This window comes from Lucilia sericata, unplaced genomic scaffold (assembly GCF_015586225.1).
Source record: "Lucilia sericata isolate MDLA Ls3-8-SP2 unplaced genomic scaffold, ASM1558622v1 Contig001743F_arrow, whole genome shotgun sequence".
Taxonomy (NCBI): Eukaryota; Metazoa; Arthropoda; class Insecta; order Diptera; family Calliphoridae; genus Lucilia; species Lucilia sericata.
The window spans coordinates 42,639-60,409 of NW_023995646.1; the positions used below are offsets into that span (position 1 = coordinate 42,639).

A 17,771-nucleotide genomic window follows, 5' to 3' on the forward strand; every position below is an offset into this window, starting at 1 on the left:
AATTGTTCACTGAATGTATTATTTTTCCATGTTCAGAAACTCAGTTTCCTGGACGTAATTCCTAAGAAACTTCCAATCGGTGTTGGTTAAGAATGTTATTTCCGGAATAACATCACTTCCAAGATACTTGGATCTAACTTCGACGAATGCCTGACAATGGCAAAGAAAGTGCTCCAGAGTTTCACTGTCCTCTCCACATGCTCTACATTCGTCTGAATTCGCACGTCCAATTTTGTATAGATGTGCTCGTAATCCTGTGTGTCCACTGAGAATACGTACCATCATACTAACCTCAGACTTGCTCATTTTGAGAAGATTTCTCGTCTTGCTCTCATCAGGGTCACCCCATAGAATCTTTGTGGTTCTACCCACCGTTTCATTATTCCAAGAGGCCTTATGGGATTCTCTCATCCATATTTTTAATTCAGCTTTTGTTGCGTCGAATGGTTTTGCGTTTGTCAGGTTAACTACATCGAGCTCCCTTCCCTTTAAAGCTATTACATTCGCCCTTTCGTTGCCGATTACTCCCGAGTGGCCTGGTACCCATATGATGTGAACTTTACCTCTGGGAGAGTATTCAGTTAAAGCTTTCTTACAATCCAATACGGTCTTAGATTTAATTCTATCACCTGATATCGCACAAATTGCCTTCTGGCTGTCGGTAAATATATTAAGCCCTGTGGGCGCCATATTTATTCTAATCCAATTTACACATTCCGTTATTGCTCGTACTTCTGCCTGGAAGCTTGTGTTATGATTAGGTAAACGGTGGTATATTTCTGTTTCTGGGTCTTCAATATAGAACCCCAGACCCACTTTGTCCCCTAATTTAGAGCCATCCGTGTAGCAACGGATTCCTACTGGTATTTGCTCTAATGTTCCGCTTGACCAAGACATTCTATCTGGGATTAGCGTTTCAAAGTTTCCGACATATTCAGTGTCTGGTATGCGATCAGGCACGTCCGATGAATGTGTATAACCTTCCAATGTGTCCAGTATACATTGATGACGTGTCCTATAACCGTTTTTGGCCAGTTCGCCTAAAGTAAAGAGCCGTTCGGCTGTAAGCGCCGCCTCATATCTTATATATGTTTCAATGGGTGGAATATCTAGCAACGTTTCCAGAGCCTTGGTTGAAGTAGTACACATGGCACCACTTATACCCAAGCAGCATGTACGCTGAACTCCCTGTAGTAGTTTGATATTACACTTTTTGTCCAAAGCAGTCCACCAGATTATTGAAGCATAAGCTAGAATTGGTCTAATTACACTTTTATAAAGCCAATTTGTCATAGTAGGACTAAGACCCCATTTCATGCCTATGGTTCTCCTACATATCGCCCAGCACCGATGTGCCTTGTTGATCCTATCCTCTATGTGGTGTCTCCATTTTAATTTCCGGTCAAGTATTACACCTAAGTACTTAACTTTGTCTGTCACCGGTATCTTCTTGCCCAAGAAGCAAGGTTCAGTATATGTAGAAATTTTTGTCTTTCTTGTGAAAAGACAGATTTCCGTCTTCGCCGGGTTAACATTGAGGCCTCTCGGTTGAGCCCAGCTCAAGGCCGTATTCAGAGCCTCCTCAGCTCTTCTACACAAGTAATTTGGATCCTTTCCCTTTAAAAGTATTACGACATCGTCTGCATAGCAGACAGGTCTAAGTCCTTTCTCGGTTAGGGTCCTTAGGAGGCTATTAATCGTGGTGACCCAGAGTAAAGGTGACAAAATGCCACCCTGTGGTATTCCGCGAAATACCTTTTTCCTGATAGTTATATCGTACATCTCGCAGCTTATCCATCTGTTCCTTAGCATGTAGTTGATCCAGTTACGGAGCACCCGGTCAACATAAAACTGGTCTAGGGATTGGATAAGGGTATCAGTGTGCACGTTATTGAAAGCGCCTTCGATGTCAATGCATACTGCCACTGTATACAGTTTGCTATCGAAAGATTCACCTATGTAGTGGACAACTTCATTTAAAGCGGTTTCCACCGATCGTCCCTTTACATAAGCATGCTGCTTATATTTAAGGTCATTGTATGGTATGCTGCTTTTAACCATGCTATCGACTATCCGTTCCAAGGTTTTAAGTAGGAAGGACGTAAGACTTATCGGTCGATAGGACTTAGGTGTCGCATAGCTAGGTTTCCCTGGTTTGGGTATAAATATTACCCTTGCATCCTGCCATTTATCTGGGGTATATGCCAATTTTAAGCATGCAGTGAATATATGTGACAGATGTACGGAAACCAGTCCCGCCTCCATCTGCAAAAGTGCCGGGAAAATTCCATCCGGCCCTGCAGCTTTATAGGGAGCAAAGCTCTTGATTGCCCCTTTAACCATGTCAGTGGTAATAACTATTTCCGTGTTACCCTCCCCTTCCTCCAATATCGGTTCATCTATGTTATTCGATATACCGGGTGGGAAATGAGAATCCATTAGGAGTTTCATTGTCTCCTCCATATCTTCAAGCCTCCTGCCCGTGTCATCGATCATAGATTCCGGTTGGACATGAGTTTTGGATAGGAATTTTTTTATCTTCGATACGTCATTTACGCTATCTACCTGTTCACAGAAAAGTTTCCAGGAGTCTCGTTTGGCTTTTCGAACGATTTTCTTATATTCACCAAGTTTATTACGATACTCATCCCAGTATACTGCGGTCTTTTTACGCCGTGCCCGGTTAAATAGTTTGCGAAGAGTCTTCCCAAGGTTCCGGATCTCCCCAGTTACCCAGGGTTTTTCCTGGGCAGATCTCCGCTCTCGCAGAGGGCAGCTGTCCTCGAACGATTCAACCAGGGCACTTGTGAACGTTTCCACTTTGGCATCTATATCCTCTTTATTTCGACATTGAAAAGTGTCCTGACCTAAACGGTTCTTTAGTAAGGTCCCGAACATTGTCCAATTAGTTTTAGACTTATTCCGAAACTTTATCGGCTTTGGTGGTGGCCTTAGTATTTTGAATCTTATATACCGATGATCAGAAAAGGAGTGCTCGTCCGAAACTCTCCAATCCTGAATTCGTTTATAAGCTCTTCTGAACATATAGTTATATCAATACTTCTTCTCTGATTCTATTGACGAAGGTAGCTTTATTACCTAAGTTCAATGTTATCAAGTCTTTAGTATTAAAGTCTATAGTCTAGTCTATAGTCTAGTCTATAGTCTAGTCTATAGTCTAGTCTATAGTCTAGTCTATAGTCTAGTCTATAGTCTAGTCTATAGTCTAGTCTATAGTCTAGTCTATAGTCTAGTCTATAGTCTAGTCTATAGTCTAGTCTATAGTCTAGTCTATAGTCTAGTCTATAGTCTAGTCTATAGTCTAGTCTATAGTCTAGTCTATAGTCTAGTCTATAGTCTAGTCTATAGTCTAGTCTATAGTCTAGTCTATAGTCTAGTCTATAGTCTAGTCTATAGTCTAGTCTATAGTCTAGTCTATAGTCTAGTCTATAGTCTAGTCTATAGTCTAGTCTATAGTCTAGTCTATAGTCTAGTCTATAGTCTATAGTCTAGTCTATAGTCTAGTCTATAGTCTAGTCTATAGTCTAGTCTATAGTCTAGTCTATAGTCTAGTCTATAGTCTAGTCTATAGTCTAGTCTATAGTCTAGTCTATAGTCTAGTCTATAGTCTAGTCTATAGTCTAGTCTATAGTCTAGTCTATAGTCTAGTCTATAGTCTAGTCTATAGTCTAGTCTATAGTCTAGTCTATAGTCTAGTCTATAGTCTAGTCTATAGTCTAGTCTATAGTCTAGTCTATAGTCTAGTCTATAGTCTAGTCTATAGTCTAGTCTATAGTCTAGTCTATAGTCTAGTCTATAGTCTAGTCTATAGTCTAGTCTATAGTCTAGTCTATAGTCTAGTCTATAGTCTAGTCTATAGTCTAGTCTATAGTCTAGTCTATAGTCTAGTCTATAGTCTAGTCTATAGTCTAGTCTATAGTCTAGTCTATAGTCTAGTCTATAGTCTAGTCTATAGTCTAGTCTAGCTATAGTCTAGTCTATAGTCTAGTCTATAGTCTAGTCTATAGTCTAGTCTATAGTCTAGTCTATAGTCTAGTCTATAGTCTAGTCTATAGTCTAGTCTATAGTCTAGTCTATAGTCTAGTCTATAGTCTAGTCTAGTCTAGTCTATAGTCTAGTCTATAGTCTAGTCTATAGTCTAGTCTATAGTCTAGTCTATAGTCTAGTCTATAGTCTAGTCTATAGTCTAGTCTATAGTCTAGTCTATAGTCTAGTCTATAGTCTAGTCTATAGTCTAGTCTATAGTCTAGTCTATAGTCTAGTCTATAGTCTAGTCTATAGTCTAGTCTATAGTCTAGTCTATAGTCTAGTCTATAGTCTAGTCTATAGTCTAGTCTAGTAGTCTAGTCTATAGTCTAGTCTAGTCTAGTCTAGTCTAGTCTAGTCTAGTCTAGTCTAGTCTAGTCTAGTCTAGTCTAGTCTAGTCTAGTCTAGTCTAGTCTAGTCTAGTCTAGTCTAGTCTAGTCTAGTCTAGTCTAGTCTAGTCTATAGTCTAGTCTAGTCTAGTCTAGTCTAGGCTAGGCTAGTCTAGTCTAGTCTAGTCTATAGTCTAGTCTAGTCTAGTCTAGTCTATAGTCTAGTCTAGTCTAGTCTAGTCTAGTCTAGTCTAGTCTATAGTCTAGTCTAGTCTAGTCTATAGTCTAGTCTATAGTCTAGTCTATAGTCTAGTATATAGTCTAGTCTATAGTCTAGTCTATAGTCTAGTCTATAGTCTAGTCTATAGTCTAGTCTATGGTCTAGTCTATAGTCTACTCTATAGTCTACTCTATAGTCTAGTCTAGTCTATAGTCTAGTCTATAGTCTAGTCTATAGTCTAGTCTATAGTCTAGTCTATAGTCTAGCCTAGTCTATAGCCTAGTCTATAGTCTAGTCTAGTCTAATAGTCTAGTCTATAGTCTAGTCTATAGTCTAGTCTATAGTCCAGTCTATAGTCTAGTCTATAGTCTAGTCTATAGTCCAGTCTATAGTCTAGTCTATAGTCTAGTCTATAGTCCAGTCTATAGTCTAGTCTATAGTCTAGTCTATAGTCTAGTCTATAGTCTAGTCTATAGTCTAGTCTATAGTCTAGTCTATAGTCTAGTCTATAGTCTAGTCTATAGTCTAGTCTATAGTCTAGTCTATAGTCTAGTCTATAGTCTAGTCTATAGTCTAGTCTATAGTCTAGCCTAGTCTATAGCCTAGTCTATAGTCTAGTCTATAGTCTAATCTATAGTCTAGTCTATAGTCTAGTCTATAGTCTAGTCTATAGTCCAGTCTATAGTCTAGTCTATAGTCCAGTCTATAGTCCAGTCTATAGTCTAGTCTATAGTCCAGTCTATAGTCTAGTCTATAGTCTACTCTATATTCTTTAAAAATCGTTAATCATCGTTATAATCGTTATATAATCGCTAAATCGTTAAATAATCGTTATAATAGTTAAATAATCGTTAAATAATCGTTAATAAATAGTGTTTAAAAATCGTTAACCAATTGCAAAAAATCATTAAGAAATATCTTTAGTTTTAACTGCTCCACTGTGCATTGTAATTTAGATTCTAGCCTAAAATCCAATAGACTATAAATAATCAAAATATTTAAACTTATTTATATTCAAATTAATTAAAAAGGCTTGAAACTGAACTAAAATTAATTCATATCATGTGAATCATGTGAAACCCAACCACCCACCAGGAAAAAAACATTCATCTACACTCATGCACTCACACCTAGCCACAGTCTAATGCACGTTGACACAAACGACCAATCAGAGAACAGAAACGAATTAACACAACAACACTATTTAACAGACAGGCGAGGAATGTTTGTACATATGTATGTATGTGTTAACACTAACTGCATTTTTAATTTCCACAATGTTAATTAACAGTTAACAATAATTGCATGCATAATTTTTAACAGAATTTTACTTTAACAGGAAAATGTTAAATGTACTCACAAACAAACACACATGCACACACTTACTTACAAACGTTAGTATGAAACAACTTCGTTTGTTTAATGTTAAAAATACGATACGATACGACGAACCAAATGTTGTTTCAACGTTTTGATGTTGTTGTTGTAAATCTATAAAGCAACAACATCGTTAGCAGGTATGTCGGTGCAAGTGTATGTGCATAACATGTTGTTGTTGTTGCTATTGCTGTTTTCGTTTGCAGTCCGAAAAATAATAATAAAAACAACAACAACTACAAAAAACACATAATCTTATAGATGCGAATGAAAACAAATTTTTTGTTATTTAAGTCTTTTAAAGTGCCTCGCGCAAATCACTTCATACTTGCTGTTCTTACAGTGAAGACAAAACTAAAAAAATTAAGAGAAAACTAAAATTTTTAAAAGAAATTGAAGAAAATTCTAAAAGAAATTAGAGAAGAACTTATGGAATAAATAACTTAACAGTTTATAAACAAAAGCTAATAAAGTGTTTTGAAAGAAAAAATATATTAATTTTAGCCAAAGTGTTAATTGAATAAAACTTTGAAAAAAAAAAACTATTGTTTATTAGGAATTTTTTGAAAACGATTTTTAAGAAAAATCTTTAATATTGTTGTTGAATTTTTTTTATACAAAATGTGGCATTTTACAGTGTTAATTTGTTATTGTTTAATAGTGGTGATTAGTGCTGTGCCCTCAAAACGTTCTACTTTACTACTCGATAACTCTGATACTCATACCGAATTGGTGGATCGTAATAACCGCGAACATGTCTTGCAAATCTTTAATTTGACCGAAGCTCAAATGAGCCGCATTTCGGCCGGCATTAATGCCAATAACAAAGAGTCTGAGGCTGACGGAAGGACCATGCAATATTTTAATAATATACGAGAATTTCGGTAAGTTTTTCAGAAATTTTGATTTAACAGTGGAAAAGTTTATAAATGATTAAAAGTGCAACTTTAAGTGTTTTCTTTTCCAAAACTTTATGTTAAATTTTTAATGTTGAAAATAAATGTAATAAATTCCTTATTTACGAGAAATTTTTTAACAAATTCTCGATTGATAGAAAGTTTTTGATAAATTATTCTTCTATAAAGAATTTTCTATAAATTATCTTTATAGAAAATTTAGCTTAAATTCTAGTTTTATAAGTTTTTTTTTTAAATTCGGCAATTTTTCACAATTTGTTGATTTATAAAAAAATATGTAAAATAATTGTCGTTTTATAAAAAAATCTCTTTATGAAATTCTTAAATTCTCTATTTATGAAAAAAACTATTTTTGTTAAAAAATTTTAATACATAAAATTAAAATGGTTTGGGAAAAAAAGTCATGTTCGATTCATTCAATTTATTACAAAATTCATTCCAGATATGAATTATTTTTTTCTGTGTACAATTATAAATAATTTTCAATAAATTTGATTTTTTAGAAAATTTGCATGAAATTCTATAGTTTTGGAGTACTTACGATAAATTATCTACTTTGTAGTTGAAATAAGTTTTTGATGATTTTAAAAAATGTTCGATAAATTTTCTATTTTAAGACATCGTTTAATTTTCAAATTTTAAAAAATTTATAATAAAACTTCTATTTTATGATAAAAATTTATGATTTAGATCATTTTCAATAAATTTTCTTTTACAAAAAATTTAAAAATTTTTTTAAGGAAAATTTTCAATTAATTTTTTTTTAAGAAAATTCTCAATAAATTTTAGTATTTTAGAGAAGTTTTAATAAATTTTCTTTTTTTTTTTTTTTTGAAAATATTCAATAAATTTCCTTCTTTTTTAGAAATTTTTCGATAAATTTTCTTCTTTTTTTAGGAAATTTTCGATAAATTTTCTTCTTTTTTTAGAAAATTTTCGATAAATTTTCTTCTTTTTTTAGAAAATTTTCGATAAATTTTCTTCTTTTTTTAGAAATTTTTCGATAAATTTTCTTCTTTTTTTTAGAAATTTTTCGATAAATTTTCTTCTTTTTTTTAGAAATTTTTCGATAAATTTTCTTCTTTTTTTAGGAAATTTTCGATAAATTTTCTTCTTTTTTTAGAAAATTTTCGATAAATTTTCTTCTTTTTTTAGAAAATTTTCGATAAATTTTCTTCTTTTTTTAGAAAATTTTCGATAAATTTTCTTCTTTTTTTAGAAAATTTTCGATAAATTTTCTTCTTTTTTTAAAAAATTTTCGATAAATTTTCTTCTTTTTTTAGAAAATTTTCGATAAATTTTCTTCTTTTTAGAAAATTTTCAATATATTTTCCACTTTTTAGAAAATTTTCAATAAATTTTCCACTTTTTAGAAAATTTTCAATAAATTTTCCACTTTTTAGAAAATTTTCAATAAATTTTCCACTTTTTAGAAAATTTTCAATAAATTTTCCACTTTTTAGAAAATTTTCAATAAATTTTCCACTTTTTAGAAAATTTTCAATAAATTTTCCACTTTTTAGAAAATTTTCAATAAATTTTCCACTTTTTAGAAAATTTTCAATAAATTTTCCACTTTTAAAAAAATTTTCAATAAATTTTCATCTTTTTTTGAAAATTTTCGATAAATTTTCATCTTTTTTTGAAAATTTTCGAAAAGTTTCTACTTTCTTAGAAAATTTTCGATAAATTTTCTTCTTTCTTAGAAAATTTTCGATAAATTTTCTTCTTTCTCATCTCTTCGATAAATTTACTTCTTTCTTAGAAAATTTTCAATAAATTTTCTTCTTTTTTAGAAAATTTTCACCATTTATTTGGAAACATTTTATAGATAAGTCGCACAGATCCACAGTATAATTTTAAAGAAAGTGTTAAAAACCCTTCAATATATTTCTCTATTTCGTAGAGTATGGTTCCATTGTGTAATATATAGTTTTCTATAGAAGTGTTTAATGTAACATGGATCAAGTATTGGTCGTAACCCACAAAAGTATATATTCCTTATAAGATTCTAGCATAAACGAGAGCAATATATGGTACTGAAAGTGGGCAATATAAGAGCACGATTTCAGTTAACCAATAAACCCCTCCCGGAACACAGTAGTATGTAGTAAGCATGGTCCCATTGTGTAATATATAGTTTCCTATAGGAAGTGTTCAATTTTTAATCAAAATAGCATGGGACAAGTATTGGTCGTAACCCACAAAAGTATATATTCCTTATTAGATTCTAGCATAAACGAGAGCAATATATGGTACTGAAAGTGGACAATATAAGACCACGATTTCACCTAGTCAGGAATACAGTTAAAGTAGAACTATATATATTTTGATTATGCAGTAATCGTTGATGCTGTACAAGTAAGTTTTATGTAACCAGAAGTTATACTGTAAAGTACGGCGGATAGCGGGCCACATTTAACCATAGTCCTTATATATGGTCCTCTTCAGAAAACTACTTTAATTTTCGTAACTTGCGATATATTTGTATATGAACTAAAATCTATCATACCATCATTCGTAAGTAGCGGTCAATAATGGACCTTTCCTCTCTTATAACCCCTACTAATTTGAACCCAGACCGTTCAGATCGCCAGTATTGTTTAACAATATGTTTTATGGACCCTTTAAGATACTTTTCGATGTTAATTTTCGAGTTATTAAACCCTTTATGAACATACCCCGAAAATACATTTTTTGATATTAAAGTTTTTTAATAGCTGAGTCCACTTTTTTTCACGAACTTTTACAATATAATGGCAGTTAATTCTTCTTACGACTTACCTCTGTATCTTTGTATCGGGAGCGATATCGGTTTACATTGCTTGCAGAATTTAAAATCTTTTGTACAAATTGGTTTCCAATAATTTTTCTTCATAGGGTAATATTTGGCGAACACAAACTTATGGAACTTATGTTCGGGATCCTTACTAAGTTCTAGCTAATTTCATCGGTCCATACATCTGTCTGCGATAGACACTATAGAGCCTTAAAGAGAAAGCAGTTAGAGGGATACATTAATCAACATTGCAACAAAAGGTGTAATTATCGGATTTATAAAGATCTAGGTCCATATTTCTTAAAAATTTAAGGCACACATTTTGATGTTGTGTATATAGCATTCGGCATTCATAACTATATAATACTTTTATTAATTATAACTAAATTCTCATATAAACAAAACAATATGCAATTAATTAATTTTAAAAATCCGCCAATAATTATAAAAATTTATCGATTGTTAACGGGCGCCAAACAAACACGTGCAAAAAACTATGTGCCAAAAATTTTAAACAATATAAATTTTAATAACACCTCAACCTTAAATAAACATTTAAATTGTATATAAAGCTTGTGTAATATTAAATATTTTATAAAATTTGCTAAATTTTTTTTTTTTTTTTTTTTTTTTGTTCTCTTTGTCTGTCTTAAAAGAATTGAAAAAAAAAACAAGAAGAATTGGTAAAATATTTGCAAACTTTATATAGAACATTTTCCCCCAGCAAATGCAATTGAAATGTTTTGAGTATTAAAAGTATTAACATTAAGGTATTTAACCTTATTTAAATTTTATATACAAAAACTCAAAAGAAAACAGCCTTGATACGAAATCATTTTTAAATAAATAAGAATATGGAAAATACATTAGCAAAGAAAAAATAAAATAAAAAAACCAATTGATTTTGGCCAAACAATTTCAATACGAAAATTCAATTTCACTCAATAACAGCAACAAACAAAAGCTGTTAAGAAAATGATTATTGGTCAAGTTCGATCGGACATACAACATCACAATCGAAGTCGTAGCATTGTATCGTTGTATGTTGTAATTTGTTAATTTAAAAATATTTAACATCGTACTTACCACGGACTTACTTTATTCTGAGCAGGCTTCTTGTCTTCTTCTAGTTTGGACCAACCCTTAGCTCTGTCATCGTTGAGCCTCGTTGTCCCATTATGCTGCAACTGTTGTAAAATTTAACACAAGTTTGAATCCATAAATCATAATATAAAATATTATAGAAATCGAAAGATATTTGAACCTAGGCCAGGTGGTTAAAAAAAGAGGTCTTCACTCCAGTATATGTCGACTGGATATGATTCATACATATATAATGGACATATAAACTGAATAGCCTATATATACTGCTATTACTACACTCAACTTTGTTTCACAATTAAAAAACAAAACAACTTATCTGTTTTCAATTTATTTACAACTATAAAAGTTACTAGACCAAAAAATGGACCTAGACATTCTATAAAGAAATAACTTCATAATTGCATTGCTATCAATGCATACATTCTTACACAAATATCTACAAATCGTGAACAGACATTTCATTAAAATGTCTATTATTAACATTAAATGTCTGACGTCTTTAAGTCTATTTCTTGTTTATTTAATGTCGATGTCAGTCAATAGCATAATAACTAATGACGTTTAGTTGTTGTTGTTATCTTAAATATTTATATGTATTTTTTTAAACAATTATGAATGAAATAACATTCACATGGTACAGAAATTTATGCAGATTTAAATGTTTGCCTGAGAAATGGCAAATAAAAGGGAAAATTGCAAATTGTACCAGAGATGGTACTTTAGTCTGTACTGTGGATCCGACTATAGTCTATAACAGTTTCTGGCCTACACATTGTCTATATATAGTCTTTACTTAGTTTTTACTTTTGATGAAACTATAGTCTAAACTTTGGCCAGGACTGTAGCCTATACTCTGGACCAATCCATATTGTATTCTCTGGATCAACCTATAGTTTATACTCTGGACCAAACTATAATCTATACTCTGTACTAAACTATATCTGGATCACACTATAATCTGGACCAGAGTATAGTCTATACTGCATACTAGACTATAATCTATACTGTGAACCAGAGTATAGGCTATACTGTGGACCAGAATATAATCTATACTATGGACCAGACAGGCTATAATCTATACTATGGACCAGTCATTAGTATAGTATAGTCTATACTGTACACTAGACCAGATTATAGACTATAGGCTATACTTTGGACCAGACTATAGTCTACACTCTTGTCCAGACTATAGTCTATACTCTGGACCAGACTTTAGCCTATACTCTGGACCAGACTTTAGCCTATACTCTGGACCAGACTTTAGCCTATACTCTGGACCAGACTTTAGCCTATACTCTGGACCAGACTTTAGCCTATACTCTGGACCAGACTATAGTCTATACTCTGGACCAGACTATAGTCAATACTCTGGACCAGACTATAGTCTATACTCTGGACCAGACTATAGTCTATACTCTGGACCAGACTATAGTCTATACTCTGGACCAGACTATAGTCTATACTCTGGACCAGACTATAGTCTATACTCTGGACCAGACTATAGTCTATACTCTGGACCAGACTATAGTCTATACTCTGGACCAGACTATAGTCTATACTCTGGACCAGACTATAGTCTATACTCTGGACCAGACTATAGTCTATACTCTGGACCAGACTATAGTCTATACTCTGGACCAGAGTATAGTCTATACTCTGGACCAGACTATAGTCTATACTCTGGACCAGACTATAGTCTATACTATGGACCAGACTATAGTCTATACTATGGACCAGACTATAGTCTATACTCTGGACCAGACTATTGTCTATACTCTGGACCAGACTATAGTCTATACTCTGGACCAGACTATAGTCTATACACTGGACCAGACTATAGTCTATACTCTGGACCAGACTATTGTCTATACTCTGGACCAGACTATAGTCTATACTCTGGACCAGACTATAGTCTATACACTGGACCAGACTATAGTCTATACACTGGACCAGACTATAGTCTATACTCTGGAACAGACTATAGTCTATACTCTGGAACTGACTACAGTCTATACTCTGGAACAGACTATAGTCCATACTCTGGACCAGACTATAGTCTGTACTCTGGACCAGACTATAGTCTGTACTCTGGACCAGACTATAGTCTGTACTCTGGACCAGACTATAGTCTGTACTCTGGACCAGACTATAGTCTGTACTCTGGAACAGACTATAGTCTGTACTCTGGAACTGACTATAGTCTGTACTCTGGAACTGACTATAGTCTGTACTCTGGAACAGACTATAGTCTGTACTCTGGAACAGACTATAGTCTATACTCTGGACCAGTTTATACTATGGACCATACAATAGTATATAATCTGGACTAGGCCATAGATAAGTCAATAGACTAGTACATAAAATAGTTCATAGATTAGTTGTGGTAATGAAAAGACTTATCCATACTATCGTCGACAATTCTATGGACTTATCCAGTCTAGTTCATAGTCTAGTCTAAACACTAGTCAATATACTAGTCCACAGTCAATAGTTCAATGGAGTAGTTCATATTCTCCAAAGGATAATTATTTTAAACAAATCAAAAAATAAAATGGACTTCGTGGCGTATGAATAATAAACATTTTTAAATATTTGCTTGAGATTTTTCTTTCAGATGCAATGGTCCTTTTCGATGTAATATTCAATATTCTTTAGGAATATTGTTTGTACAAACACGATGGGTACTAATTTAAAGGCAAATAGTGAGAAAGGTCTCAATTACCAATTTCTATAAAGTAATATTATAGTACTTTTTAATCGATTTGAAAAAAGTACATTAGTACCTAACTTTTCAACACTAACAAGTACATCTTTATATGTATTTGTGTTAACCAATGTTTGGTTGGTATGTTTTTGTTAAATTGTTGGTTGGTTTGTTTTGTCTATTCTCTCTTTATATTTATATACACAAACCAACAAACATACTTACATTCAAAAGTAAGTAAATATGTATGTTTAAACATTTATAATACTGTCTGCCTAGTGTCTGGGACATGTCTAGGTATCTCTCCGTTAATGAACTTTTTGTAGGTCGTTGCTATGCAAAAATTTTATTTTTTTGCGAAAAACAACAAAACAAATCACTTACACAATTACACACTTTACATTACATTAACCATTCGTATAGATGTACTCACATATGTTTGTATGGATGTATGTTAATGGTATTTACTGCTGTTGCTGCTGCCGTTTCGTTGTCGTTGTTGTTGCTTTTGCTGCTGTTACGCTGTCTGCAGTTATTGGTCAATTGGTTAAAATAATTATAATCGTAATCGTTTGTAGTCATACTCTTTACATGTCTTTCAGTTAACATACATTTTGCATGCCTACTGGCCATTTGCGAATCGGTGTTAGTGACTGTTTTAAAGACGACGATTTTATTTTAAAGTTTTCAAGGAAAAAGAATTTATGTTTTAAAGAATTTATGTTTAATTTTATTTAGAATTGTATTGTATTGCTAAGTTATTTTATCGAAGATTTTCAACAAAAAAGAAAATTTATAGACATTTTTTTATAAAAGAGAAAATTTATCGAAAATTTTATATAAAAGAGAATAATTTATCGAAATTTGTATATAAAAGTTAAATTTTATGGAAATTTTTCTACAAATTAGAAGATTTTATTGAAATTTTTCTATTAAAGAGAAAATTTAACGAAAAATTTCTATAAAAGAGAAAATTTCTAGAAATTTTTCTATAACAGAGAAAATTTATCGAAACGTTTCTATAAAAGAGAAAAATTTATCGAAATTTTTCTATAAAAAAGAGAATTTATCGAAATTTTTCTATAAAAGAGAAAATTTATCGAAAATTTTCTATAAAAGGGAAAATTTATCGAAAATTTGCTATAAAATAGAAAATTTATCGAAAATTTTCTATAAAAAAGAAAATTTTATCGAAAAACAGAAAAAACAGAAAATTTATCGAACATTTTCTATAAAATAGAAAATTTATTTACTCTGGAGCAGACCATAGTCTATACTCTGGAGCAGACTATAGTCTATACTTTGGAGCAGACCATAGTCTATACTCTGGAGCAGACCATAGTCTATACTCTGGAGCAGACCATAGTCTATACTCTGGAGCAGACCATAGTCTATACTCTGGAGCAGACCATAGTCTATACTCTGGACCATACCATATTCTATACTCTGGACCAGACCAAAGTCTATACTCTGGACCAGACCATAGACTATATTCTGCACCAGACCATAGTCTATACTCTGGACCAGACCATAGTCTATACTCTGGACCAGACCATAGTCTATACTCTGGACCAGACCATAGTCTATACTCTGGACCAGACCATAGTCTATACTCTGGACCAGACTATAGTCTATACTCTGGACCAGACCATAGTCTATACTCTAGACCAGACCATAGTCTATACTCTGGACCAGACCATAGTCTATACTCTAGACCAGACCATAGTCTATACTCTGGACCAGACCATAGTCTATACTCTGGACCAGACCATAGTCTATACTCTGGACCAGACCATAGTCTATACTCTGGACCAGACCATAGTCTAAACTCTGGACCAGACCATAGTCTATACTCTGGACCAGACCATAGTCTATACTCTGGACCAGACCATAGTCTATACTCTGGACCAGACTATAGTCTATACCAGACCATAGTCTATACTCTGGACCAGACCATAGTTTATACTCTGGACCAGACCATAGTTTATACTCTGGACCAGACCATAGTCTATACTCTGGACCAGATCATAGTCTATACTCTGGACCAGACTGGACTAATTTTCTATAAAAAAGAAAATTTTATCGAAAATTTTCCGGTTTTTCCCTAGACTCGTTTTATCTCCCAGTTTAGAGCCATTTGTGTAACAACAGTTTCCCATAGGGATTTGATCTTAAGTCCTCTTAACCACGATCTTCTATATGTGAGCAAGGTCTCACAGTTCCCGGCCTTTTAATAGCAAATTTCTTTCCTTAAAAACACAACAATTTCAAATTTAGATTTCAAATATGCACCTTTAATAAAAATCAACGATTACTTAAATTATATACCTAGTTACATAACAACCAAACTAAAGTAATTAATGAAAATATCCCCATTTGTATGCAACATTAATTTGCACTTAAAAGTAAAACATAAAATAATTAAACACAAGAAAAAAATTCAACAACAGAAATACGAGAGAGTATCGTGATGATCAATTAAACTTCTTATTTATATAAAAATTAACCACACATTTCACTGTCTGGCACCTTCACTCAAAAGACAACGCAGTCAGCCAAAGAATGAAAGAAAGAAATAAATAAACATTGTACCAACAACCAGCCAGTCAGACACTGAACCAGACATGTTCCAAACTTAAGCACCGGCAACATCGTCAATAACAGCAGAAGCAGTAGAAACATTAACAAAAACAATATCAATACATGTCAGCCAGTCTGGCATTTAAGACTTTAACAGATCATTCATTCAGCCGGCTGGACGGCCAACCAGACAGTCAGTTAGTCAGTCACTCAGTTAGTTAGTTAGTTAGTCAGTCACATATTTATTTGGTCACAGAAATAGAAGTTTGTTGGTAGCAGCAACTGTTTGTTTGTTAACTTGTGTATGAAATTGTTGACATAACAAATTAGTTTTGCATGATGCATGCATTTCAGAACTACACACACACACACTCACTCACATTTTTGCATTCAGAACAGTCTGTTGAATGGAAAAATTCAAACAGACAATGTCTTCTTGTGCTTTTTTTTTCATGAATCTTTGACAGACGACTCATGTTTAAGAAAAACATTTATGCACTTTGTTTAGACTCACGACCAGACACAATGAAGTTTTTTTTTCCTTTCCATCAAGCATACAGTGCTGGTCATGTAATTAGCAGCACTGCGAGTTCTATTAATTATTTTAATACGAATATAAAAAATGTTTACTAATTAGTTGCTCATAGCTGTTGTCTCTTTGAAATAAACAAAAACAAAACCCAAACAATTATGTCTACGTACTTTGCTATAAACATACCAATGATAAATGACAAAAAGAGTGTCGTCTATCAGTCATTTGATCACAGATAGTTTTGTATACAATGTTGCTTTGAATTTTGCATAAAATTCTCATTTTTATTTGCCACCACAAAAGCAAAAACAACAACAACAACAACCACAACTAAATCATCTATAAATAGTTCCCTTGGCAACAGTTTTGTTTTTATTTCCATGTGAAAAATAATTAAGTTTCTTTTTAATGTGTCTGATCGAGTAAAAATGCATTTTATGTTTCGATTTTATTACAATGTCAACTGCAATAGACTAGTCTATATACTAGTCAAGAGACTATTCCATAGACTACTCCATATACTAGGCAATATACTAATACATATATGTACTAGTGAAGAGACCAGACTAAGCAATAGTCTAGTCTATACACTGGTCAATAGACAAGTCCATAGAAGAGACCATAGACTAGACCATGTACTAGACAATGAACTAGTTCATAGACTAGTCTACAGGCTAGACAATAGACTAGTCCACAGACTAGATAATAGAGTAGACAATAGACTAGTCCATAGACTAGCCAACAGACTAGTCCATAGAATAGATAATAGACTAGTCCATTGACTAGACAATAGACTAGTCCACAGACTAGATAATAGAGTAGACAATAGACTAGTCCATAGACTAGACTAGTCCATAGACTAGCCAATAGACTAGTCCATAGACTAGATAATAGACCAGTCCATAGACTAGACAATAGACTAGTCCATAGACCAGACAATAGACTAGCCTATAGACTAGCCAATAGACTAGTCCATAGACCAGACAATAGACTAGTCTATTGACTAGTCCATAGACTAGACTAGTCCATAGATTAGCCAATAGACTAGTCCATAGACTAGATAATAGACTAGTCCATAGACTAGACAATAGACTAGTCCATAGACTAGACAATAGACTAGTCCATAGACTAGACAATACACTAGGCCATAGATTAGACAAGCGACTAATCCATAGACCAGAC

At 32.9% G+C, this 17,771-nt stretch overlaps 1 protein-coding gene across 1 annotated transcript in view; it reads left to right on the forward strand.

Moving 5' to 3' along the window:
• Positions 1-6,308: 6,308 nt before the first annotated feature.
• Positions 6,309-17,771, forward strand: part of LOC119612582 (protein anachronism) — a 41,037-nt gene continuing 29,574 nt past the window's right edge. Inside the window, 1 exon segment of the mRNA XM_037968391.1 lies at positions 6,309-6,857. Within this exon segment, the coding sequence (XP_037824319.1) occupies positions 6,595-6,857 (263 nt within the window). The 5' untranslated portion in view covers positions 6,309-6,594.